Here is a 27107-nt window from a genome sequence, read left to right on the forward strand (position 1 = left end):
ACTGCTGTGCTGTTGCTCCAAAGCAGCAGGTACCGCCAGCTCAGACCTTTGAGAGGAGACATAGAAGAGAGTGGCATTGTCTACACATTGATCATCAACGCAGTTATTCGCACAAAACTTGTTAGAATGAGTTCAGCATCTGAACCTGTGGTTGGACGCAGTAGATCCTTTCTTGCTGCCAAAAGACATCGGACCGTACGGAAGAACTCAAGAAGGATTTATTCCACTTACCGAGACCACCAGCAGGGGTGAGTTGCTCTTATAATTTAATCTGTTCCTTTTTATTGTTAAGTATTCTAAGGGGACTTTGTTCTGTATTAAGATGACTCTGTTCTAGATCTTTCTTTTTCTTAACAGACTGTAGCCTCTCTTCAAATTAATATTGTAATCAGACAGAATAATAATAAAAACTCCAGTTTTTCCCTTTATTGGGCTGCCAACATACCAATTCATTGACATTCTTTATTGTTCCTCCTTCTAATTATTGTATTTAAATTGAGCTATAACCAGCTCTTAATTCTGTCACAAATGTGAGTGTTTATATGTGTTTATATGTAAGCCAACGATGTTGCCATTATGTTGATTCTTTTTATGAATTTGCTTAGCAATCATCTTCATTGCACCCATATCTTGCAGTTCATCGGATGAAGAACGTGGAGATAATAAGGAAGTGGACAGCAATGACCCTGAAGAAATGTTCCAGAACATTCAGTTCCAAAAAGAAATCATTGCCAACATTCGCTCCAGACCCTGGCCAATGAGACGCAAGCTCAAAGTTTTAAAGTATCCTTTGTTTAGTCTTTTTCTTTCTGCAGCAATAAGTGCCACACATGTTGCACAAGAAGATCATCTTTCTGATTTCTTTGGTTTGTTTTAAAACTAAAAAAGAAAATATCCAATGGAGAACATAAACTTGAATAACCAAATCTTCTTCCTAATCTACAAAAAACTCATTTACGGTAGTATTTTAATTGCACAACATTTTCTTTTATAACTATTTATTTTGTGAATATAGCAGTTTTCATCTCTTAATCACTTTAGCAACAGCAGCCAATTTGACCAAAATAACATTTTTGACATTTTAACATGATCAGTGTAATAAAATACATTGTCATTCACATTTAAAACATAATAAATTACTGTAGTGTATTTTAGTTTCTGTGTCCATGGGTTTAGATAAAACCATGCACAACATCTGATATCCAACAAATCCAAAAATACCTTAAATGTTTAACTAAAGCTTTTAGGATCTGTAGAACAAGCTCTTCCAAATGGTGCTTGAATAGATAGACAGCGTCTAAAATAAGATGTGCTGAGTATGTGCCATGACTAACAGGTTTTATATGGGCAGTTTGTTATTACTGCAGAGGTTTTATTACCTTCATCAGGGATGGGTTGCAAGTCTGCGCTTTTCCGCTGAGGCTGAATGACTGTGATTATTTCTACTGCAGCTGCAGCCATAGCCTGTACTTCACATCTTTATATTGTTTTATTCTAAATTACTAAAAATCAGTCTTACATTAACAGTTTGGTCTAATTCCATGTATTTTTCTTTGACTGTACTTTAAAACTGTTAACTGAACTTTGATCAAACAATGGTTTCAATAGGATGCACATAGAAAAACACCTATGAGCTTAAGTGACATCCCATTCCTAATCCAAATTGTTCAATATGACTTTGATCCACCCTTTGCAGCTAGAACAGACCAGGGCTATCCACAAGGTTTAGGAATGTGTTTATGGTAGAACAAGAAGGCTTGGCTCTCAGTTTCTGCTCTAATTTTTCTCAAAGGTGTTCTGTTAGATTGAGGTCAGGACTGTGTGCAGACCAGTCAAGTTCATCCACATCAGACTCTGCCATCCATGTTTTTATGAACCTTGCTTTGTGCTCTGGTGCAGAGTCATGTTGGAAGAGAAAAGGAATGCCTGAGGCATTTTTCACAAACGGTTGTATAAACAGTTTGCATGCCTAGGGTGCTTAATTTTATACACCCGTGGTCATGGAAGTTATTGGAACACCTGATTCCAATCACACTGGTGCAAATATACGTTTTTGATCAAATGGCCATTTATTTATTTATATTTTTATGTGCTGTAGCAAGCCAAACATATGAAAGACTAGGCTTATTAAACCTGATTAGAATCTGTAGTTTGTCATTTGTGTCAGAATATGCCATATAGTGGCAAAAGGAGTATGGTTTTCACATCTGCTAAACGAGATGGACCCGTTTACCCGGTCATTACTGCTATTTGCTTAGTTACTTAGGCACTAAATGAGCGGGTGGGTTTAGGGTAGTCTGAGATCTGGAGAAAATATGTGTCAGAGTGGAAACAATAGTTTGGAAAAATCACTCCAGTTTTGATTGTACAGGAAATGCCTCCAAATAAGCTGCTATATATTTATTTTTGCTTTTCACTGCAATATGTTGTTCTTCATATTGTCTTCAAGTTGTACTTTGGCAAGTTTTTTTTTTCACTTTCTCCACTGTTGTTTTTTACTTGTTGAGATCATAAGTTATTTCTACAGAAACAGGTTTCAACCGGGAAGGTCCACATATTCACTGTGATTGTGTTAACATTTGTGACTGTAGCAACCCAAGAGGTCATTGACAATTGTGTCTTCACTTTGAGGTTTCTTTGGATTTAGTACAACACAGACAACCACAAGAAGTGCCCAGTAAATTTAACATCTTTCACTTATTTGTTTGTGTTTTTAGGCAGGCTCGAGAGATTGTCCTAAAGTATGAAGGCCAGCTGACGAGAACAAGAGGTTATCAGACCGCCGGAGCAGATGTACTTTCAATTCACACTGGTTATCTTATCTTTCTAACATGAGATCACAATTTAAAATGAGTGAAACTTAAGATACAATTTGTAGTTCTATTTACCTCTTTATGAATTTTAACATATAATGTTTTATGTTGTCTCATATGGGGGGTTTATGAAACAGGAGCACAAGATTGTCCAGCACTGGGGGAGATGAGAATTTTAAGTCATATTATACATGTGTTGCAAAAAACTTTTGGTAATATTTTTTCATGGTTTCCACATATTCATATGTGTCCATAAATATTTTAAGAAAGGATTATTTGAACCCATAATTTCTCAGGAGGTTGACAGCACATGAATTCAGATGAAGTAAAACATTTTTTAAGGCTTCTTTGTAGCTTTCATCTCTCTGCAGCAAGGATTGTGCGATCTAAAACGTATCCATTGTTCAATTTTAGCATTTCACCTATCAGAACTACTGTATTCAATAAAATAAGAGCCTTCCTCTGTGAAAATTGTTAAAACTCACAAAAGCATAGAAGAAAATCCACAAGGTAACTAATACTATAAGGTCTATAATGTTAGCAAAAGCTCAGCGTTTTTTCAGCTTGATGTTTCTGTTTTTATATTGAAGTACTGTTTTTCTGAGTAATGGGGAGGTTCTGACATTGTTTTAACTATGACTGAAACAAAAGTTGGATGGAGTGCAGGGACTCCTGAATAAATTTCTCAACCTGGCAAGAAATGAAAGAATATGTAGCTGGGTTGGGGTGGTAGGTAAACTGGTACAGATTTGGTGCAAAGAAAGCTGGCTGTGTAGTGTGTAAGCTGCTCATAGTGTGTCATTATAATGTCATTGTGAAGGGGCAGTAATCACACATGCATGACACAGCAGATATTCAGCTGCTGGTATGGTTGTGAAAGTTCAGAATCATTGATTGCTTTCTTGAGGCAGATGTTAAAGATGTCAATTAGAAAAGATGTTAGCTTATTACCACACAGTTTGAACACAGTTATTAAGGCAAGGCAAGACAGCGACAATACTTTATGTGACAAATGGAAAATAAATGAACAAATAAGCAAAAAAAGAAATGGATTACAGTGATAAAATAAGAAAAAATATGACATATTATGTTTGAGTTATTAGTCAAGCTCAGCTCTGAACAAATGGGTTGTTAGCCTTGATTAAAAGGAACTCAGTATTTTAACATTTTCCATTTTTTGGTAAATTTACTTCAGATTACAGGAGCATAAAAACTGAATGCTGCTTCTTCATATTTAGTACAGGAGATACAGTGAAGACTTGAACAAGCAGTGGTGATTCCCATTCAGGGCTATCCTCAATCCTCTCCTGAGGCTGATATGGTGCAGTCAATCAATCAATCAATTTATATAGCAAATATATATTTGTATAGCACATTTCAGCAGCAGGGTATTTCAAATAAACATCATAAACACAAAAACACAAAGTCATGCAACATAGAATCAACAATCAAAACATGACATTAAGTCAAGTTCCATCATTAAATTTATATTTGATTCTGTTTCAAATACAATTCTAAACAGGTGTTTTTCGTCTAGATTTAAAGGAAGTCAGTGTTTCAGCTGTTTTGCAGTTTTCTGGAAGTTTGTCCCAAATTTTGTGGTGTGCAGAAGCTGAATGCTGCTTCTCCTTTTTTGGTTCTGGTTCTGGGGATGCAGAGCAGAACCAGAACCAGAACCCGAGAGTCTGGAAGGTTAATACAACAACAGCAGATCTTTGATGTATTGTGGTGCTAAACCGTTCAGTGATTTATAAACTAACAACAGTATTTTAAAGTCTATTCTTTGAGCTACAGGGAGCCAGTGGAGGGACTTTAAAACTGCTGTTATGTCTCTATCTTCCTGGTTTTAGTGAGAACAGGAGCAGCAGCTTCTGGATCAGCTTTGATTGATTTGTTGGACAGGCCTGTGAAGACGCTGTTGCAATAATCAATGCGACTAAAGATAAACGCATGAATGAGTTTCTCTAGATCTGGCTGAGACATTAGTCCTCTAATCCTGGAGATGTTCTTCAAGTGATAAAAGGCCGACTTTGTAACTGTCTTTATGTGTCTCGCAAGGTTCAAGTCCGAGTCCATCACTACTCCCAGGCTTCGGGCCTAATCGTTAGTTTTTAGTTGTAATAACTGAAGCTGTGCATTGACTCTAGATCTATAGCTCTAGGTATATAGCTCTAGATCTAAAGCTCTAGATCTATAGCTCTAGGTATATAGCTCTAGATCTATAGTTCTAGATCTATAGCTCTAGATCTATAGTTCTAGATCTATAGCTCTAGATCTATAGTTCTAGATCGTTCCTCTTTAGGTCCAAAAATAATGACTTCAGTTTTGTTTCTGTTCAGCTGGAGAAAGTTTTGGCACATCCACACATTTATCTGTTCTAAATATTTATTCAGTGATTGGATGGGGTCAAAGGTCACCTGGTGACATCATAATGTAGAGCTGAGTATCATCTGCATAGTCATGGTTGCTAATATTATTTCCTGTTATAACCTGAGCTAGTGGGAGAATATAATATTGAATAAGAGGAGTCCTAGGATTGAACCTTGGGGTACCCCACATGTGACCTTTAACCTCTTTGATGAGAAGTTTCCAATTGAAACAAAGAAATCCCTGTTCTTTATGTAAGATTCAAACCAGTTCAGTTCTGGACCGGAGAGTCCAACCCAACTCTCCAGTCAATTCAGTTATATGTCAAAAGCTGCACTGAGGTCCAACAGAACCAGCACCGTGGTTCTCCCACAGTCCATATTTATATGAATATCATTGAATACTTTGACTAGGCCAGTCTCTGTGCTGTGGTGAACATGAAAACCAGATTGGAAAGAGTCAAAGCAGTTGGTCATCATGAGGAAACTAATTGTTTACACACGGCTTATTCAATAACTTTGCTGATGAATGGGAGGTTGGAGATCGGCCTGTGATTCTGCAGTAGTGATTTGTCCAGATTGTTCTTTTTTAGCAGTGGTTTGATGACTGCTGTTTTCAAAGCCTGAGGGAAAATCCTCTGATTTGTTTTATTTTCTCTGAAAAGAAGCTGGAAAACTTGTTCCAGGCAGCATTAGATTGGATTCAGGTGGTAACGTCATAGGAGGGTTTGTGAGCCTGTCAACTGTTGCAAATAAAGCTCCAGCATTGTTCATGTTTTTGTTTATGACATCTGCAAAGAAAGCCTCCCTTGCATGTTTTAGTGTTGAGTGATAGTTACATAGTCTTTCTTTATAGATGTCATTATGAACGTGAACTTGAGTTTTACTCCATTTTGGTTCTGCTTTGCGACAGAGTTCTCTTGCAGATCGAACTGTTTGTGCTTTTCTCCATGGAGATTTCTTCCTACCAGACACAACATTTACTTTAATTGGGCCAATAGAATCAATGATATATGAAACTTTAGACTGAAAATCATCTACCGACTTATCTACATCATTACAGCTTAAGGGTGAGGAGGAAGAGTAGATTTGATTAAATGTTTCTGCTGTTTTCTATGAAGGAACGTTTTGTGACAGTAGCTGTTTGTCCAAGTGGATTAAAGGATAAAGAACCTTCAAAGATAACAGCAAAATGATCCGACAGGGCGACTTCAGTTACAGAGACATTGGAAATATTCACACCCTTACTGATAACCAGGTCCAGTGTGTGTCCTTGAGTGTGTGTTGCTTGTTTGACATGTTGTGTTAAACCAAAATTCTCTATTATATTAAAGAGCGTTTCCCTGACTGGGGTTTGTCTACATGAACGTTGAAATAACAGCCAATTATTAATCAATCATAATCAATGCATATGAGAGATAGAAGCTCATTTAAGTCAGTCAAGAAATTTTCCACGTTTGTTGGAGTTTTGTATAAAGTTAATGTCAAAGTTCATTTGTGGCTTTTAAGCTCAATTCCAAGATACTCAAAAGATGTGAAATGACCCAAAGAAATGTTACTATAGTTTATGGTATTCGTAAATATTGAAGCCACGCCTCCTCCTTTTTTATGTTTTCAATTCTCATTTAAAAAATTGTATTTAGGAGGCGCTGATTCAATCAGCACTATTGGTCCATTATTGTCATTCAACCATGTTTCTGTCAGAAACATAACATAGATATTATGATCAGTGATGAAATCATTAATAGAGCTTTAGCACAGAAAGATGTGGTATTTAAAAGAGCTAATTTAAGTGACTTGGAGGTCACTTAAAAGTTCTTCAGTCTGAGGTTCCTTTAGGCAGTGAATCAGTCTGAGGTTTGAATTAGGACCGCTGTATTTTGTATTTCTGTTTTTTGTCAATTTTCTTGTGATCTGGACAGGTAATGTCCTGTTCTGCAGTGCCAGGGGGCCTGACCTATTCTAGAGTAAGACGGGTGTAGAGGTAATATGTGGACCCTGGCCTCAGAGTGATGGATCCACAGGGGAGTCAGAGGCAGGTGGCTTAAATGAAGTGAGGTCTGCTACGTTAGAGCCAAAGAGAGACGTGCCGAGGCGAATCTGTTGATTCATTCCATCTGTAAATTTAAGAAACTCTGGTCCAGAAGACATTTCTTTGTAGGTATCTTTTGAATCCTGTGAATGAGTGGAGGAGCAGAGAGTGCAGGGGAAGGAGGAAGGCAACCAGTCGCTCTGTCCCCAGTCGATGTTAAATCAGCTTGTTTTGGAATATCGTGCTCCTGATATGCAGAGGGTTCCGTCCTCATCAGACATCCTTGAGCCTGTTCTTCTGTTGATGGTTTATTTGCTTCAAATGTTGAGTTTGGATGATACTTTATTTCATATGTAATAGCTGTAGCCAAAATACTATGGCCAGAACAAATCATGCTCATAAATTAACAGTGCATACCTATTTCCAACATAAAAAAGTTTGTTCGGACCTTCTGTGTGTTTTATTCAGAAATATTGATATATGTTATGAATGACCACAGTTGGTCATTGTATTATTTCACTATTATTTTATTTATGTGATTTACTTGTTTGGATAACCTGACTTTGTATCAATGAAAAAAAACAAAACCCTGCAGCCCAGGGCTGGTTTTTGACGAGGCCCAGAGGGGAACAAAATAAATTATTCTAAATAAATATCTTTTGTTAATACTTAGTGATTTTTTTTTCACCTTCACAATTTTACTTTAACAATGAATTAAAAATGATAATTCTGCACTTTTAGCTGCCGTATTGAGATAGGATTGCGGCTGAAATAATTCCTCAAGTGACTTGTGTATCTCGATTATTAAAATTCCTCGAGAAAAATGGATCTGCCTCAAAGATTAAGTTACATTTTGTTATTTAATGCACCGTGTTCTGGCTGAGTCGTTACTTGCGATACGCATCACATTCTTTTCTGCCTGAGTTGTTGACAAAAGCTAAATGTTGGCAGCATAAGGCCCAATTTTCAAGTTTTGATTGATTCATAATAATGTACGGGTTTTCATGTTTTTTGGGGGGACCAATGACCATCTTTAAAATGACGGGTGCGATGCTTGGAGTACAGCAGTCTTTCTCCTCCCAGGAGCTGCTGGTTCAGAGCGACCAGCACGGCGGGATTGTTCATACAAGTGAGTGGATAGACTGAACACTGCGGGCTGCCCTTTAGATTTGTAGCTTTACAGATAAACTGGAACATAAGTTTTATATCATCCCGGTTGTCACTAATGGGTGGCGTTACATACCTGGTAGATGTTTTTGTGTGTGATGAACGAAGATGTTAAATCCCATCGCTATTATTGCTGAACACAGATGAACTCATTATTTATTAAATTGAAGATGAATACATTGGCCAAAAGCTGGAGTAGAGACACTTTTTATTAGCTTATTTGTGAGACTGCCTCTTTATTATTAAATTGAATAATAATATTCAATTGAATATAATTTCAGATTTTTGTGTAACTTTCCTTCAGGTTAACTTAGAAAGTGAGCTATTATTGTCACACGTTCATTTTCTACGTTTTTAAACTAAAGAAAAGTTATTGTTAGGAAAACTCAAATGTGAAAAATATGACTGATTTTTTTTATCCAATTACTCAATTAATCGTATGAATAATTGATAGGTTACTCGATTACTAAAATATTCGTTTCCAACAGCCTTAGATAGGATCACATTTTCCATCTGATAGGTCAGGGATCTGCGACCTGAGTGTCTGAAGACACAAGTGGCTCTTTCATTGATTTCATTGATATTATCACATATTGCTTTGATTTTTGTGTAATTATTTTTAAGTGTTCCCCATAAAACACAAATCTGGTCTAGAACCAGCCTCTAAAGAAACAATAAAGACCATTTTATAGATTTTTTTTAACTAGCCATAAGAGGCGGACTTGTTTCATCAACACCTTTATTCAGATGGCAACTTATAATGCAAAATATTATGCTTTGTGATTTGGGAAATGTAGTACTTAATTTAAAATTATTCCTGTGATATTTATGAATTAAAATTGTGTACAGTATTGGCTTTATTTATTTGAATAGTATTTTGTAGTTGTTCAATACAAAATGTTGCAAGTGTGCAAAATATTTGGATAAATAATGGGTCAGTCTGATCCTGGTCTTTAGCCTTGTTAATTCTCTTGTTGCTCTGTTTTAAAGTTTGATTAGTAACTGTTGTGTTGTTTTGTAATTCACTTCCCAAACCTCTCTGAGGTAAAACTAAAGAACAGTACAGAATGTTAGGGTCCGGCTGTTCCTCTGTCGGTGAACAGAAACTTCGCTGGACCTACTTTATGAACTGAAATAGTAAAACCTCGACTCATAATGTCTACGTTTCCATAGATGGACAAACACTCTTGTTCAAAGAAAAAAGGCCAACAGCCGCATAACATTCAGATAAAAATTATGGTAATGACATTTCTAAGTATAACTTTCAAATAAAGTACCTAGATACCTAGAAAATAAATTGGTTTTAGGTTTATTAATCCTATGAATTTGATAAAATGTTCTTCAAATGAAATGCATAGTTTTGAACAGATCTTATTTTAATTTGCGGAGGAGCAGACAGCACTAGGACTGTCATTCTACAGCGCCTTGTGTCTCAATGTTAGCAGATGTTGGGAGGTATGATGTAGTCTGATACTGTTTTTTATATATATATATATACAGCTCTGGAAAAAAATGATCAGTCCTCTCACTTTACTCTTTGTAGGTACATGTTTAAATAAAATGAACATTGTCTCTGAAATTCCAAGCAAAAACTTACTATTTATTTTCAGAAAATGAGAAAAGGTCAAAATAACAAAAAAGATGCAGTGCTTTCAGACCTTGAATAACGTAAAGAGAACTAGTTCACATTCATTTAATGTTGGATCTATTACCTAACACTCTCACTGGACATTAATCAGGACACAGGGAGATGGTTACATTTTCTTATGCAATCTTCCAATTGAATGGAGAACTCTGCCCAGAGACATCCCATTATCTCTGTCTCTGGACCAGTTCAAACATGCTCCTCTGCAACTGCATATTTTATTACATTGAGGCGTAGCTTAATTACAAACATTTGCATACAAGGAGAGGCAAACAGAATACACATTCTCAAGGTATTATCTTTGCATCTCCTGGTAGGTGTCAACTGCTTATCCCTGCTTGGCATCTGTTGTCCTTTTGTGACTGCAGGCATCCTGTTTCGTTCCCGGGATTCTCTGGTTCAGTTCTCGTCCCCCTCTGGGGTTGTTAAGTTCAGTTCCCGAGACTCTGGGTCGTATGCAAACGACCCATTCTTCCTACCAGACCAACTGGCCATCCGTCTCCAATGTGACAAACTCATTGCTTCCTTCAAAGATAAAAGAAACACAGATCCCGGGTGCAAACGAAGGTTTCTCAGCCCTTAAAGTCTCGTAATATTTAATATTTATATTTGTATTTATGGCAAATGGACTGAACTTACACTGCACTTTTCCAAGGGTGATTCTAGGATCATTTTTGACCACTCAAAGCTTTTTGGCAGCTTTACTCTTTATTCACCCATTCATACTCACATTTGTACACCAACACATCTGGAGGGCCATTTCAGGCAAAATTTAAAAAATAAGTAGGGAAATGGAAAAATAGAGAAATTGATATCTTTATTCCTATTTATATTTTTTCATTTATATATTTATATTCACTTCCTAATTTTCCTTATTGATGTATCCTTTTCCCATTTTCAATTTTCTGTTGATATTTATCCTTTTTTCAATTTTTCATTTTCATTTATTCTTTTTTTCATTTACCCTTCTTCCCAGTTACTGGGAAAAGGGTAAATGATAATAAGATAATGAGGAGGGGCGGCGTCATCAGGCTACAACTTCTCCCGATTGTTTGGTTAGCAGCACACTGTACTTTGCTGCAACCTCCCACCAGCTTATCAGTGAATAAGCTGGTGTTGTTGAAAAAACACCAGCTTATTGGTTGCCAATATAGCTTGGCAACTTCTTCAGAAAATAATGTTGCAACTCCTGACTTGATTATATTTTGTGTGGATGCTCAGACAGAACATGTTTCAGTTGACGGCTCTCATGGAACCTAAGGTTCACTGACTTTGGATGAAGTGGCTGCTGACGTTGGCTTAGAATTGAAGCTTTGGGAATTCTCCGGTTGGTCAGACATTGCAGCTCTAGAGACAAGTCTATGGAGCATCGAAGAATTAGTTATTTTGTCGAGCTGAAAGAATGAGAATGGCAAGCTTTGGAGATCTGCATTGGAGGCCATCTTTCCATTACCTGACATCCACTGCTGCTGTCTGTCCAGACAGGCCATTAAGGTGAGAAGCATGCGAGTATATCTATCTGGTTTATATTGTACTTTGTGGTCGCCAACACAGTCATAAGACATGGAAAATAGTTGTACTGAACGTTAAAGAAATTTGAAGAAGACTATGACAGTATATATATTTTTAATGGCTGTTCATATCTCTTGTACAAGCAAGGTATTATTTAGGTTAATACTGTTATGGATTCTGTTTTCCTCTCTCATCTGCTTACATGTACACTCCAGCTCACATAACCATGTTTAATGTGACTGACGCTAGACTGAAATTGATGACAGTACCTTTTAGGGCATGTGCAGAATGCAGAGTGGATAAAAGCTAAACTTGTGCTACAGTCTATGCCTCACTTGGGGTAACCCCAAAGGTGTGCGAAGTGAGGCCCAATGCTGGAATGTAACTCTGTATCCATTCCATTTGTATGACTTGCATGGCTTGTAATAATTGATCATTTTTTGGCTTTTAAGTCTGTTATTATACTTAACCAAATCTCATTATTTCTCGAGGTAATAGCACTGAAGGGATTTGGTCAGTTCCTTAAACTGATTAATGAACCTGGGTGGTGCTCAGTTTTGTAAATCAAAAATGAATACACCACAAAAATGCCTTTAAATTTACACAGTCTTTCCAGTTATTTTCTGTCTATCACTGATAAACATGTTTGTAAGTATGTAAAGTAAAAATGACTATATATAATTTAAGTTCTTTGTAAATGTATAAATTGCACACCTTAGTATGCCTATGTTTTGGTCTATGCTTCAAAATTTGGTTACTGTTGAAGTACTACTGTTTTTACTCAAGTAAGAAGTAAGTAAAAAGCAACTGATCAAGTTATGAATTATTCAATATCTAAGAATCACACAATTAGATGGACCAAAATATAAAGTTCAGTGGAAATATCAGTATTTTAAAGACAAAATGACAATTTTGTTCAAATAAGAGTAGTGATACTTAATACAATTACTTGAGTAAAAGTAAAAATTTCAGCATAGTAAAAATACTCCTAAAAGTACATTTGTTTTTCTAAATGTTACTCTGGCACATGTAATTGAGTAAATGTAGTTAGTCACCCCTAAACTCTGAACGGAACAGAAGAGTGGGCTTTTAACAAAATAAATAAATTAATCTTATTGTGATATCAGACATTGTTTCTATTAACAATTGAATCAGGAATAACACTCAGAATGCATTGTTTCATTATTTATTAAAGGGCCAAGGAAATGAATGACTGCTCTCTCTGTGAGAGTCTCACGGAGAGAGACCCCATGGCTGACATGGTTAACGGTGAGCAGAATCATTTGCGTAGTGAGCAGCACCAGAACTGCTCACAATGATCTCCTTCAGGAAGAAGCAGAGAGATGGCTGACCTCCACAGAGAGGAGTTCATCCAAACATCAGAGGAAAAATTCATTCTGTTGTGCTCAACAGTACAGCCTCTTTTTTAAAACACATATGTTGCATGGTGTTGTGGCCCTGCTAAAATCCTCTGCCAACTTAACTTTTATTAAAACACCAAACATCCAGAAATGTGATAAACTTCAGATACACAGTGAAAATATAACAATGAGATTAAAATGTTTGCAACTTCCCTGTATCTTACTGTTAACTGGACATTAACACAGCCCTGCACATTTTAAAATGTGTCTTGTTCTAGAACACCTGATGCAAATGATTGCATAAGCTCACCCTTTCCATTCCAAAGCCTGTTAATCAGCCATTTATTGAAGCCAGGTGTGTGACAGAAGAAAACACCTGAAACATGCAAGGCAGGCCGACCCGAAGACTGAATGCTTTAAATATTTAACATTGCAGATTTCCAAATGAAATTGAGAAATTATAATTTCCAATTTTCAGTGTTGAGTGAACACTTACGGATGTGTCCATCCATTATTGAACACTTACGGATGCAACATTTGGGCAACTGGAGGACTATCAAAGGTTCAATTTTAAGCCAATGTCAGCAGCCGCTTCATCCAAATTCTGAACACCCAGACGGTGAACCTCAGAGTCCATGAGAATCACCAACTCAAACATGTTCAGTTGGCAAAAAATAATCAAGTCCGGAGTCATAACACTATTTTCTAAAGAAGTTGCCAAGCTCTGGCTCACTGATAAGCCGGAGGGAGGTCACCGTCTTTCTTACAGCAAAGTACAGTGTGCTGCTAACCAAACTATTGAGAGAAGTTGTAGCTTAATGATGCCGCCCCTCCTCATTGTCATTTACCCTTTTCCCAGTAACTGGGAAAAAAGGAAACTTGAAAAAGGATCAATTAAATTGAAAATTGGAAAAGGATAAAAGAGAAAAACAAATTAAAAAGGATAAATGGAAAATTAAATATAAATGGAAAACTGAAAAAGGATAAATGAAAATGGAAAATTGAAAATGGGAAAAGGATAAATGAATAAGGAAGTGAAAAAAATTATGTATAAATGAATAAATATAAATAGGAATAAAGATGACAATTACTCATTTGTTTATTTTTTACGACTTATTTATTTAATTTTGTCTGAAATGGCTCTCCATCTGCCCAGAGGCATATTGACATGTTGCAGAAGGAAGCTGGAAATAAACCTCCAACCTTCCATTCACAGGACTACTCTACCCAAAAAATCCATCCATCCATCCATCATCCATCCAATCCATCCATCCATCCATCCATCCATCATCCATCCATCCATCCATCCATCCATCCATCCATCCATCCATCCATCCCCATCCATCCATCATCCATCCCCATCCATCCATCCACCATCCATCCATCCATCCATCCATCCATCCATCCATCATCCATCCATCCATCCATCCATCCATCCATCCATCCATCCATCCACCATCCATCCATCCATCCATCCATCCATCCATCCATCCACATCCATCCATCCCATCCATCCATCCATCCATCCATCCATCCATCCATCCATCCATCCATCCATTCCATCCATCCATCCATCCCATCCATCCATCCATCCATCCATCCATCCATCCATCCATCCATCCATCCCATCCATCCATCCATCCATCCATCACCATCCATCCATCCATCCATCCATCCATCCATCCATCCATCCATCCATCCATCCATCCATCCATCCATCCATCCATCCATCATCCATCCATCCATCCATCCATCCATCCATCCATCCATCCATCCATCCATCCATCCATCCATCCATCCATCCATCCATCCATCCATCCATCATCCATCCATCCATCATCCATCCATCCATCCATCCATCCATCCATCCATCCCATCCATCCATCATCATCCATCCATCATCCATCCATCCATCCATCCATCCATCCATCCATCCATCCACCATCCATCCATCCATCCATCATCCATCCATCCATCCATCCATCCATCCATCCATCCCATCCATCCATCCATCCATCCATCCATCCATCCATCCATCCATCCATCCATCCATCCATCCATCCATCCATCCATCCATCCATCCATCCATCCATCCATCCATCCATCCATCCATCCATCCATCCATCCATCCATCCATCCATCCATCCATCCATCCATCCATCCATTTTATTCCGCTTATCTGCGGTCGGGTTGCAGCGGCAGCAGCTTCAGATCGGAGGCCCAGACTTCCCTCTCCCCAGCAACTTCTTCCAGCTCTTCCTGAGATCTGAAAGACCCTGGAGATCCTGAGTTCAAGATCCTGAGATACTTGAACTCCTCCACTTGAGGCAGGACATCCTCCCCGACCCAGAAAGGCACTCTATACCCTTTTCCAGCTCAAGACCATGGCCTCGGATTTGGAGGCACTGATTCTCATGCCGGCCACTTCACACTCGGCTGCAAACCGCTCCAGCGAGAGCTGCAGATCACGTCCTGATGAAGCCAACAGGACCACATCATCTGCAAAAAGCAGAGATGCTTTTGCAGATGATGCAACAGGCATCATCTGCAAAATGATGCTTAATGATCCCCTCAACACCCTGGCTGCACCTCGAAATTCTGTACATGAAAGTAATGAACAGAATCGGTGACAAAGGGCAGCCCTGGCGGAGTCCAACCCTCACCAGAAACGAGCCCAACTCATCGCCGGCAATGCGGACCAGACTCTGACATCGGTCGTACAGGGGGACCTGACAGCCCGTATTAAAGGGCCCGGTACCCCATACTCCTGGAGAACCCCCCACAAGGCACCCTGAGGGACACGATTGAACCCTTCTGCAAGTCCACAAAACACATGTGGACCAGTTGGGTGAACTCTCATGCACAAGTTGTGGGCAGCCCAACAGCCCACAACTTCTCGAGTCGAGGTCAGCAGCACACCATCCTCCCTATAAATAGTGTTGGTGCTACACCGCTTCCCCCTCCTAAGACGCCGGATGGTGGACCAGAATTGCCTCGAAGCCATGTGGAAGTCTTTTTTCCATGGCTTCTCTGAACTCCTCCCACACCCGAGATTTTGCCTCTGCAACTACCTGAGCCAAATGCCGCTTTGCTCGCCGGTACCCATCAGCTGCTTCCGGAGTCCCAGAGGCCAAAAAGGCCCAATAGGAATCCTTCTTCAGCCGAAAAGCATCCCTCACTGAAGGTGTCCACCAACGGGTTCGATGGTTGCCGCTGCGACAGGCACCGACAACCTTGCGTCCACAGCTCTGGTGAGCCTCCTCGACAATGGAGGCATGGAACGTGGTGCACTCGGACTCAGTGTCTCCGACCTTCCCCGGAATGCGTTCAAAGCTCTGCCGGAGATGGCAGTTAAAGCTCCATGTTGCAGGGGATTCCACCAGATGTTCCCAGCAGACCCTCACAACAAGTTTGAACCTGCCAGGTCTGATTGGCATCCTCCTCCAACACCAGAACCAATTCACCACCAGGTGGTGGTCAGTGGATAGCTCCGCACCTCTCTTCAGCCGAGTGTTCAAGAGATACTGCCTCAGATCCAACGAAACGATGACAAAGTTGATCATCGAACTGTGGTCTCGGGTCTCCTGGTGCCAAGTGCACAAATGGACACCCTTTTGCCTGAACATGGTGTTTGCTATGGACAATTCGTGACAAACACAGAAGTCCAACAATAGAACATCACTCAAAATCAGATTGGGGGAGCATTCCTCCCAACCACACCCCTCCAGGTCTCACTGTCATTGCCCACGTGAGCATTGAAGTGCCCCAGCAGAACAAGGGAGTCCCCAGGAGAGGCACTCTCCAGTACCCCCTCTAAAGACTCCAAGAAGGGTGGGTAATCTGAATTGTTGTTCTACCAGTAAGCACAAACAACAGTCAGAACCTATCCCCCACCCGTAGGTGGAGGGAGGCTACTGTCTCGGTCCACTAAGGTAAACCCCAACATACAGTCGCCAAGATGGGGTGCAGCAAGTATGCCCACTCCAACCTAATGCCTCTCACCATGGGCAATACCAGAGTGAAAGAACTTCCAGTCTCAAGAAGACTGGTTCCAGAACCAGAGCCATGTGTCGAGGTGAATTCGACTATTTCTAGCTGGAACCTCTGAACCTCACACATTAGCTCAAGCTCCTTCCCCACCAGAGAGGTGACATTCCAAGTCCCAAGAGCCAGCTTCTGCAATCGAAAATTGGACCCCCAGGCTTCCCTCCCTTGGCTGCCACCCATCTCAGATCGCATCCGACCCGTTTGGCTCCTCTCACAGGTGGTGGGCCCATGAGAAGGGGGACCCATGTTTCCTTTACAGGCTAAGCCCAGCCGGGCTCCATGGGTAAAACCCTACCCACCAGGGTCTTGCCATCGTGCCCCCCCATCCAGGCCTGGATCCAGAGTGGGACCCCGGTGACCCGCGTCCGGGCGATGGGACACCAAGTTCACAGTTATTTGTCATCATAGGGGTCTTTGGGCTGCACTTTGTCTGGTCCCTCACCGAGGATCTTGGTTAGGGACCAAGGTCCTAGGGGAGGTGCACCTACCAGGGGCATGAAACCCCAGACAGCAAAGCTCCTAGGGCACTCAAACCCCTCCACCAAGATTAAGTGGCAGCTCTTCTTCTTTTACCATCTTAAGACTGGTGGCAGCCAGTCTGAAGAACTTAAAGAGACTTTACTGGCATCTACTGATGCAGGACTGAGATTTTGAGTAAAATTAAACAGATGTAAATGCATAAAACTTAACTCTGGTATGACTCATTTTTCTTATTCTTTTACTGTTTTGGGAGACAAAAAGAGTCATTACAACTCCTGGTGCAAGACATTATTTCTTGTTTTCCTATTCATTTCTCATAACAAATGAAATACAAACTCAAATTTTAAAAAAACAGATTCTTGTTTGTTTTACAACTTTAATTATTTAAACTGTCTTAGTATATGTTAACTAACTCCATTCCATATATTGTAGAGTTGATTAGTTTACGTAGATTATAAATTAAAAGGCATTTATATTAAAATATGAGTTTCTACATAAAATCAACTAGATGTAAATACTTAGTTTAACTGCCACTAATCGTTTCAAAGGATGAACTGAAAAAAATGTAGGACTTTAAAACAAGATCTTGTCTTCTGCATTGTGCTAATGCCACTGTTCTGACTTTGTGCTTTTTTAAACTTTTCTCCTCTGTAGCTGCTGAAAAAACTTTACCGTGTTCTTTACAACATTGTTGTTACATTCATTCCGTGGGAAGTGAGGATCAAAAAAATTGAAAGTAAGTAATGTTCTTCTCTTGTTTCTGTATGTTTTGTTTTAATGGGCACATTTATTTAGAACCTAATAAGTGTTTTGTTGCTGTCAGGGGAAAAAAATTAATTACAGTATATGAAATATTTTCAATACATTTTTAGTAGCATTTTTATTTTTCTTGAGGTCACTTTGGATCAGGCGTGGCCTCCTATTTTATCTTTCTTCGCTGGTTGTTTGGGATAAACATCGTCCTCACCATCATGACAGGATCTTTTGTGGTCCTACCAGAGGTCAGTGTCCATAGACTAAGTTTAAAATGCAAATTCACTTTTACTTATATTGAACAAAACTTTAGCAAAGGCAAAAATAATTATGGTACATTCTCACCAAATGAGTTACGCACGTCAAAAACGGACCATGAGTTAAAGTTAGACACGACATTTTACCCTAGACACGCGTTAGGCACATCAAAATCGCTCTGGACGGGTGTGTAGAGGAAACTCCTTGGAATTTGTGTCCCTTAAACTCTTCCACCATCTCATACATAAATAAATACAAAGTTTATTTCACATTACTCAACATTTTTGCTGGGCAGATTTGGATAGCTCAAATGCAGGAAAATATTTTTAAAAAGTAAAAGTTATAACTTAATCGGCACTAAAGGTGAGCTTGAAAGTAGAAACAGCCAGGTTTAAATATTCTATGCTCCAAATGAATAGATTAGTAACACCGGTAAAGAGGAGGAGCTTTGGAGACACCAAAAACACCTGCAGCCCACCTCATGAGGCCCAGGGCCGAAACGTCCTCGTCCAAGAGATTTCTACAGTGATAACTTTATTGGCTGTAGATTAAAGGTCAAGAGTAAACAGCAACATTTAGTTTATCCTCCATAGTTTTTTTTTTTTTTTTTTTTTTTTTTTTTCTGAGATCACATCAGAAAATTCACAGTACGCCACAAAGCAGAGCCTCTCTGATTGGTTGATGGTCAGTCTCCAACTCAAAACGCTTCAAATAGCGCCATGACGTGCCTGACACGTTTGGTTTGAACGCACCATTAGAAGAAAATATATTTCACCAAGACCAGTAAGAAAACATTGTTTCAGTTGCTTATTGTGAAACTTTTGTTCCAAAACTAATTCTGATGGCATAAAATCTCCCTCTTATGAGACGTGCTGAAAGCTAGTTCTGATGTCGATCATGTTGTCATGTTGTAGAAGGAGTGTGCCTAAGATTATAAATTAAATTTATATGAATGAAAGGCATTTGTTTAACTGACATTACTTAGACTGTTTAAGTTTATTAGATCCCTTAATCCAAAGAGTCTTTATTGCCTTAAGACAATCAATCACTGAATCCTCCAATTTTAAAACACAAAAATCAGCTCAAAGTGCACAATAAAATCAATAAACAATTAATAAGACAAACCCACAAGAACAAACAATGGGTCTTGAGGCTGCTCTTAAAAACAGTAACATTGTCTGTAGCCCTCAGGTTCTCTGGCAGACCGTTCCACAAATGGGCTCAATAATACTGGAAAGCCTGACCATTCTGACTCTTGAAACTGTTGGTAGTCTAGTGTCAGAGGACCTCATGGTCCACAGAGGTTCATAAGGTAATAGCAGGTAATACTTGCTCTTTTGGCCATTATATCACTGATTTAACCCAGTCACTGTTACACATGGGATTAGATTGGCCATTTGAAATCAAGCTTACTGAAAATGACTAAATAAAAGCCTCCATATTATGTAACATCAAATTTCTATGCAAGGCAGTGCATTAAGATAAGTGTTTTTCCCTTAAATAAGCTATTAGCTATTTTTCTTACTTATTAGCCATGTTTAGGACACTGAATGTAGGAAGTCAATCTAAGATGACATTCTAATAATACCCCACATGCCACTGAGAGCATTGAGGTTAATATTAGCTCATTTTAGCTAATATTAACATGGTGCAAGTCCATGTTAATCAACATTCTTGTGACTCTCCACAGGCTATTGACTACAATTTAGCTAAGGTTAGCATTGATGCTAATTTTTAGCATCAGAACGCTGGGTCCAAACCGACAGGCACACTTTGGTAGGCCCCGGTTAAATGTTTTCAGAAATTTTCTAGTTTTTCAATTAGAATTTCTTTCTGATCCTCTAGTCCAATGATTAAAACTTCTGTTTTGTCCTTGTTGAGCAAGAAAAATCTCTGTGACATTCAGGTCTTTGTGCAAATGCAATTAAAAAGTGCTGTGATTGGCTGAGGGTCATTATGAGCCAACGAGACACATAGCTGAGTGTCATCAAGTTCCTGATGACTCCACCAAGCGGCAATATGTGCAAATTTAAAAGTAGCATTATGTAACACATTAATTCCATCCAAAATATGTGGGGATGGACTCTAATTACAAACAAAGAATATGTTAGGAGTGAACAATTTATAGTTTTGCCCTTAAATGTTACTAAGCACAGAAATTAATTAGCTCCTTTTAGCCTCTCAGTTAGCAACAGAACACTGTCCAACATGATCACAGTTGATTTATGAGATGATTGGTCGTGACTCACAGTGGAGCAGTAATCATAATTAGTAACTGTGAGACTGGAAATTGGATTCCAGTTTTTTCTCACAACCTTACCTACCAATCTGTCTGTGAATAGGTGATGTGATTTTTAACGTCAAAATACTTTGAGTTTTAATGAATTTAAATAAAAAACTATTTAAAAGTAGACTTTTCTGTTCCACTGTATTGTAAGGTATTAAAATTTATTACCACTGTCCAAAATGTAGAGATAATTTAATTTTTTTGTTTTGTTTTTTCCCTCTGCAAACAATAATTTGTCTTTTTATAGGGATAGCTGAGAACTTATCCCTGGGGAATATGTTCAAACTGCAGAGAACAAAAGAGGAGGAAACATGATGCTGGATTTATTGTTGTTAGTGACATGCAGACACAAGCAATTTCCCCTGACATTACTTAGACTGTCATCCTCCCAGTGTAATGTTATTGTTCTGTTTATCTATTTGTATCCCCAAGGTTTTAATAACCTTGTTATTCTCCACATTGAAAAATTCTTGCATTTTCTATTTTTGTGATTGAAATCATGGACCATCAAACACTAAGGAGGTTCTGTCAGTTCTATATTCTTGTTTTTTTTAATGCTGTAGATTATGTGACCAGATATGAAATGCTATATCTGTGTGGCTCAGCTAAACTTGACAATATGATGTGTTTTTTGCATCAAGTCCTTTCTAATGTATCTGTATTGTAAATGTTGAAGATTTGCTGTGTTTCTTTGAGTCTCCACCCTTCAGATTTTTTCGGATGCTAGTGCAATAAAATTGATGTTTTTTTCTTTATTAATCTTTTTCTGTTCCAGCTGTTGGCTGGAGCTCCATTTGGAACAACAAGAAGTAAAACTATCCCCAAAGAGCATCTTGCATCAGCCCAAGACTTGGACACCATCTGGTCTCTTGGGGCAAGCTTCTCATTCCTCTTACAGTTTGATCAATAACACACTATGTATAGACACAATAGAGCTTCACTAAAACATGAATTTAGTGCCTCCTTGTATTTCCAAGGTCAGTTTAATCAATTTCTTCTACCATAAGTCACTAAGTGATGGTATGATCATTCTTTCTACACCATTGTTTCCTTGTAGTTATATTTAATTTAACATGCAACGCGATGTTGCATGTTAATTAGCTGTGATTCTGTATATTAGCTGTAATTATTAGAATCATTCTCAATATATTATTGTTATATATATCTGTATTTTTTGTATGATTCACCATAGGGGTACCTGCAGTACTCTGTTTTATTCTATGGTTATTATGGCAGCGTGAGGAAGATTGGCAGTGCTGGCTATCGGCTGCCACTTGCTTACTTCCTTGTTGGGATGGCTGTTTTTGCCTACAGTTTCATCATCCTGTTACGCAAGTAATGTTTGTGCTATTTACTACCTATCTAAATTATGTATTTTCAGCTCCAGTCTCTATACTCTTAAAAAAAATTACATTTAATATTTCCACCAGAATGGCAAAGAACTCTCGTCTGAGTCTGGCCAGTGCTTCTGATGAAAACTTCACATTCTGTTGGAGAGTTTTTTGTGCCTGGGATTACCTGATTGGTAATCCGGAAGCTGCAGAGTGCAAAGGGGCTGCAATTGTTAACAACATCAGGGTCAGTCATACACTTACACAAAACTCTTGCAAACAGACTAACCTGGATTAAACTCAATTAATCTGAGAATTTAAATCAAAACAAATCTTGAATTTAACAAGTGGGTTGATTCATGTTGTTTTGAACAGGAAGCAATTGTTGAAGAGCAAGAAAAGAAGAAGGATACAAGCCTGTAAGTGCTTTTTGTGTATGCCTGTGTATAACTTTTTGGTGTTGTTTTTTTTTTTTTTTTTTTTGCACTAACAACGACTCCTCTAGTTAAATAAGAGAAAACAAAAAGCATGAGCATGTGCCAATGTTAACGGTGTTTCTGAGTCAGACTCGTAGTGCCTATAATATCTGAATGGATTCTTTGTTATGTTGGCTTTCAAAGAAAATATATAAATATCCTTGAGAAAGAAAAATTGATTCTTAGTTCCCTTCACATTTTGAAAGTGAAAATAAAAATCTTTAGGTATATTTAGATTGCTTGCACTGAACCTTCCATGTTTATTTCAGAGTCACTCTGTTGCAGTTCCTTTAAGGGCTTAAATTGGGACCATGTTAAAAATGGCCATTCCATTACTGTCGCTTCAGCCTTTGTCAGTCCCAACTGGTGGGCCAGCAAAACGTTTATTCACGTTTTTCTCTTTATTTATTTGAATTTAATTAATTTATAGAGAAGTACATTTATGTATGTCTTGATTTAAGAAGATGACTAGGTCAAGATTTTTCTAGGATTGGCATTCAAACAAGTGGTTAGACAACTTATGCTTGAATATGAGAAACTTAAATGGAAGGGCCTGCAAAGAGGCAACAAGGGATGTTGAAGACTCTCTGCCCTGACACTCTTCTGAGTTCTTATTCTTCCTGGTTCTTCCCTGTGTTGCCTGCTGCCATTTTCATTGGATTTATGGTTTTCATTCTGCTCTTACGCCCTGTGATTTTTTTTGTATGTTATTGTGATCATCATCTTTCATTAAATATTTTCAAAATCTACTCCACACCTCCACTGTTCTACAGTTGAGTCCACAATCAACTTACAACATATCATGGCAAAAATATTCTAAACTATTGTTGTATCATAAAACACTATTATTTGTTTTATTTTCAAATAAAATCAAACATAATGTACTTTGTTCTAAAATCATGTTTCCATTGCATTGTAAATTTTTACCTTTAGAGAGATGTCTATCTCATGTCCTGCCATAAAAACTATAAAACCAGTAAATTCTAAAGGAGATTTTAGACTTGCTGTACTTAATTGTGCAGTGTAATCACAACATTGACCAGAAAACATCTAGCATGTAAATGTAAAGTTGTTTTTTTTCTTTTCTTTTTTTTTATACATTTTTGAGTTCTACTAAATTCATTTGATCAATTGTTTTTTCTTCAGGGCAGTTCTCATCAGTCTGCGTATTTTAGCCAATATCTTGGTTCTGCTGTCACTAGCTGGGAGCATCTACATCATCTATTTTGTGGTTGACCGATCCCAGAAACTGGAGCAGGAAAAGCCAGAGCTGACGTTGTGGGAGAAGAATGAGGTACAGAAGCAAGATATCTATCATAATTATTGGTTTCATTTGATTACTCAACATCCAATAGAGGTAGGGACCAATGCAAAACAGCACTCAGAGACAAGCTTGTTTCTTTTTTTTTCTGAGTTTTAGTCAGCCTACTTGCTAATCTAACTAGGTAATTCTACAGCTCTTTAGCAAACTGTAGTCAGCCAATCGGTAACACTATTTAAAATTTCTAGGTTTCTCACTTTCTGTTGAGCTGTTGTTTTTTTGTTGCTTTGCTGGGTCTGGTCTAGTTTATTTTTGTAAAAGAGATGTATATCTTTCTTTTTTTTAAATTGCTGTCTTATTTATGTCCCTTCAGGTGAGTGTGGTGGTCTCGCTCATCACTATGATTGCCCCTTCTGCTTTTGAGCTGGTTGCTCAGCTGGAGATGTATCACCCAAGAACCTCTCTGAGATTCCAGCTGGCCAGGTAATGAATCAATTGGACATTAACTGCATTATGTATCCTTAGTTGTGGATTCCGATAAAATCTTTTTAATAATGTCATTTTCCTACTTACACAACATTAACCATAGGAGGGTTCAATATTTTTCACCATGGACATGTGGATTATCAAAGAAAGGGAATAAAGTCTGCTTCTTTTTATTTTTTTGATTTTTACTATTTTTATTTTTGCCATAATCCAGCTTAAATAGTGTGTATATCTCCCACTCACACTATTTTGACATCACAATTTTCTAATCCTGGTATTACCAATTAGTTTATAACCATTATTCTGTTACAGCTGTTCTGTATTTGTTTACTGTACTCCATTGATTTCCATGTCACAATCCGATTACATTATTGAAGTGCCTTGGTTTTATACATTCACTGGATTCTTGTGTTAAACTTTTATTGTTGCCCAAGTTCCTGCTTATTGTCCATGTGTTCTGTAAATGTATCAGTTTTCATCATTGACGATGTCAGAGTGGTACAAACCAGCTCTGTGAAATTCTGCAGCAGCCATTGAACTTTAACATGGTCCAGAGGTCATTTTCAGTCCTGTGGTAGACAGCCTGTGCTGTTGTACTGTCTAAGAAAGCTTATCCCTCAGTCCCCAGAAACTCTGGAATGCCACATCCCACCTAACATTGATTGTTCAGCAGACATCAAATAAAACACCATTAAACATTCAGTGAATCATCGTCTGCAGATGTTCAACCAATGTTAACTGAACAATTGCAGACAAGTTTGCCATTTAAAGGAGTGTAATTTTGACATCCAGTAAGCATTGTCTCCAAACGTTCATTAAATGTTTACAGACAACATAGACAACCCAAACATTAATTTGACCTGCAATAATGACATTAAAGATAACCAAGGTAAAAGAAATAATACAAAAGTAACTATGAAGTTGAGTATGTAATTACACACTAGATATTATCAGTGAAATATTCATTGGCAAGAGTATGCAATGGGATCAAGGACATGCAAAATAAACATTAAATAAACATCCAGTACTAAGAAAAATATGATTATGATTAAAGATGTAGAGTTCCTAAAACCAAGTAATAGCAGCACTACAATATATTTTGGCGTAATAATACTGAAGTAATAAAAATCCCTCCCAGGAATTGCTCTGACCATGCAACACATTCTTACTCCATACTGATCATATATGAACGTTCGGTCAGCTTCCCTCTGAGTTACATGTAAAGGAAACGGGCCTCCTCTTCAAGCTTCGATGTGCAGGCAGGGTGTTTTCATTGAATGTTAAAAAATTTGCAGAAATGAAGATAAAATTACAGCATATATTCAGAGATTTGGAGGATCTCTTAAAGCTGAAATAAAATAAACATGGTTAAGCATACAAATACATAGACTGTGAACGGATTGAAGCACTTTTTATGCTTTTCAGAAAAATTGAAAGACTCATGCTTTTCATTCATATGTCATCAGTTTCCAGTGGTTAGGGAGCTCTACAACATTCAATAAAAACACCCTGCAAATCGACTACTGACAAGAAGGGGGTACCTGCTGCCTCAACATGTGGCTCAGGGAACCTCAGCAAACGTCCATAGTAGGAAGAAAGAATGTGTTGGACAATGAAGTACACACATGCTATACTGTACCAGGTTTTATAGATTGTGTGCTTTCTGTTTACAGAGTCCTTGTTCTATATCTGGGAAACCTCTACAGCCTTATTATTGCCCTCTTGGATAAAGTCAACAGCATGAGCTCTGCTGTAAGTATTGAGATTCTATGTATCGTATTATTGGGGAATTTTTCTACCATGTGTCGAGAACATACATTCTCAGTTTCAAAGCAGAATGCCATCTTTGTTCTCAAACCTGTAATGTTTGGACTCAAAACTTCTGCTCTCTTTCAAATATCCTCTGTGCTCTTTTAAATCTTTGTGTTCATGCTCACATTTTCTCCTCGCATAAACAACTTCTGTCTACATGGATTAAATCTCTGCTTGCAGTCCTCTCTGCTCACTTGTGAATTCTTTTCTACTCTCTTGTGGTATAAAGAATACAGTTGACTGGCAACCATCCCAGCCAATGCATAGTTCCCATAAGTCTGAACCAGAAGGTATCCACACCATCTGAGTATGCAAGTGCATGCACAATGTATAGTGGACCCATAGCTTTGAAACCAAGAAAAATAAAATACGTGGACACTCTTGAACAATGTAGAAGAGGAAGATATATGAACATAATTGCTGTTGTTGGGATCGACCCACATATATATAGGAAAGAATATATGATGATGTGGATGGATGGATGGATGGATGGATGGATGGATGGATGGATGGATGGATGGATGGATGGATGGATGGATGATGGATGGATGGATGGATGGATGGATGATGGATGGATGGATGGATGGATGGATGGATGGATGGATGATGGATGGATGATGGAGGATGGATGGATGGATGATGGAGGATGGATGGATGGATGATGGAGGATGGATGGATGGATGGATGGATGGATGATGGATGGATGATGGATGGATGGATGATGGAGGATGGATGGATGGATGATGGAGGATGGATGGATGGATGGATGGATGGATGATGGATGGATGATGGAGGATGATGGATGGATGGATGATGGAGGATGGATGGATGGATGGATGGATGGATGGATGGATGATGGATGGATGGATGGATGGATGATGGAGGATGGATGGATGGATGGATGGATGGATGGATGGATGATGGATGGATGAATGGATGATGGATGGATGGATGGATGGATGGATGATGGATGGATGGATGGATGATGGATGGATGGATGGATGGTGGATGGATGGATGA

General features: G+C 38.4%; 1 protein-coding gene across 4 annotated transcripts in view; it reads left to right on the forward strand.

The window, feature by feature from the left end:
* LOC129353182 (transmembrane channel-like protein 3) overlaps positions 1-27107 on the forward strand; it is a 79465-nt gene continuing 52358 nt past the window's right edge. The window contains exons 1-12 of one of the 4 annotated variants that reach the window (XM_055022418.1): positions 1-248; positions 637-783; positions 2718-2793; positions 18078-18159; positions 18318-18424; positions 21497-21595; positions 21914-22056; positions 22152-22299; positions 22428-22471; positions 23675-23822; positions 24163-24272; positions 25949-26027. In XM_055022418.1, the coding sequence (XP_054878393.1) occupies positions 127-248; positions 637-783; positions 2718-2793; positions 18078-18159; positions 18318-18424; positions 21497-21595; positions 21914-22056; positions 22152-22299; positions 22428-22471; positions 23675-23822; positions 24163-24272; positions 25949-26027 (1305 nt within the window). In that variant the 5' untranslated portion in view covers positions 1-126. Of the gene's footprint in view, positions 249-636; positions 784-874; positions 2794-15000; positions 18160-18317; positions 18425-21496; positions 21596-21913; positions 22057-22151; positions 22300-22427; positions 22472-23674; positions 23823-24162; positions 24273-25948; positions 26028-27107 lie in introns of those variants that run through there. The other 3 variants (XM_055022416.1, XM_055022414.1, XM_055022417.1) reach the window with 3 other exon arrangements.

The sequence above is a fragment of the Poeciliopsis prolifica genome, unplaced genomic scaffold (genome assembly GCF_027474105.1).
Source record: "Poeciliopsis prolifica strain line A6 unplaced genomic scaffold, Auburn_PproV2 SCAFFOLD086, whole genome shotgun sequence".
Lineage (NCBI taxonomy): Eukaryota > Metazoa > Chordata > Actinopteri > Cyprinodontiformes > Poeciliidae > Poeciliopsis > Poeciliopsis prolifica.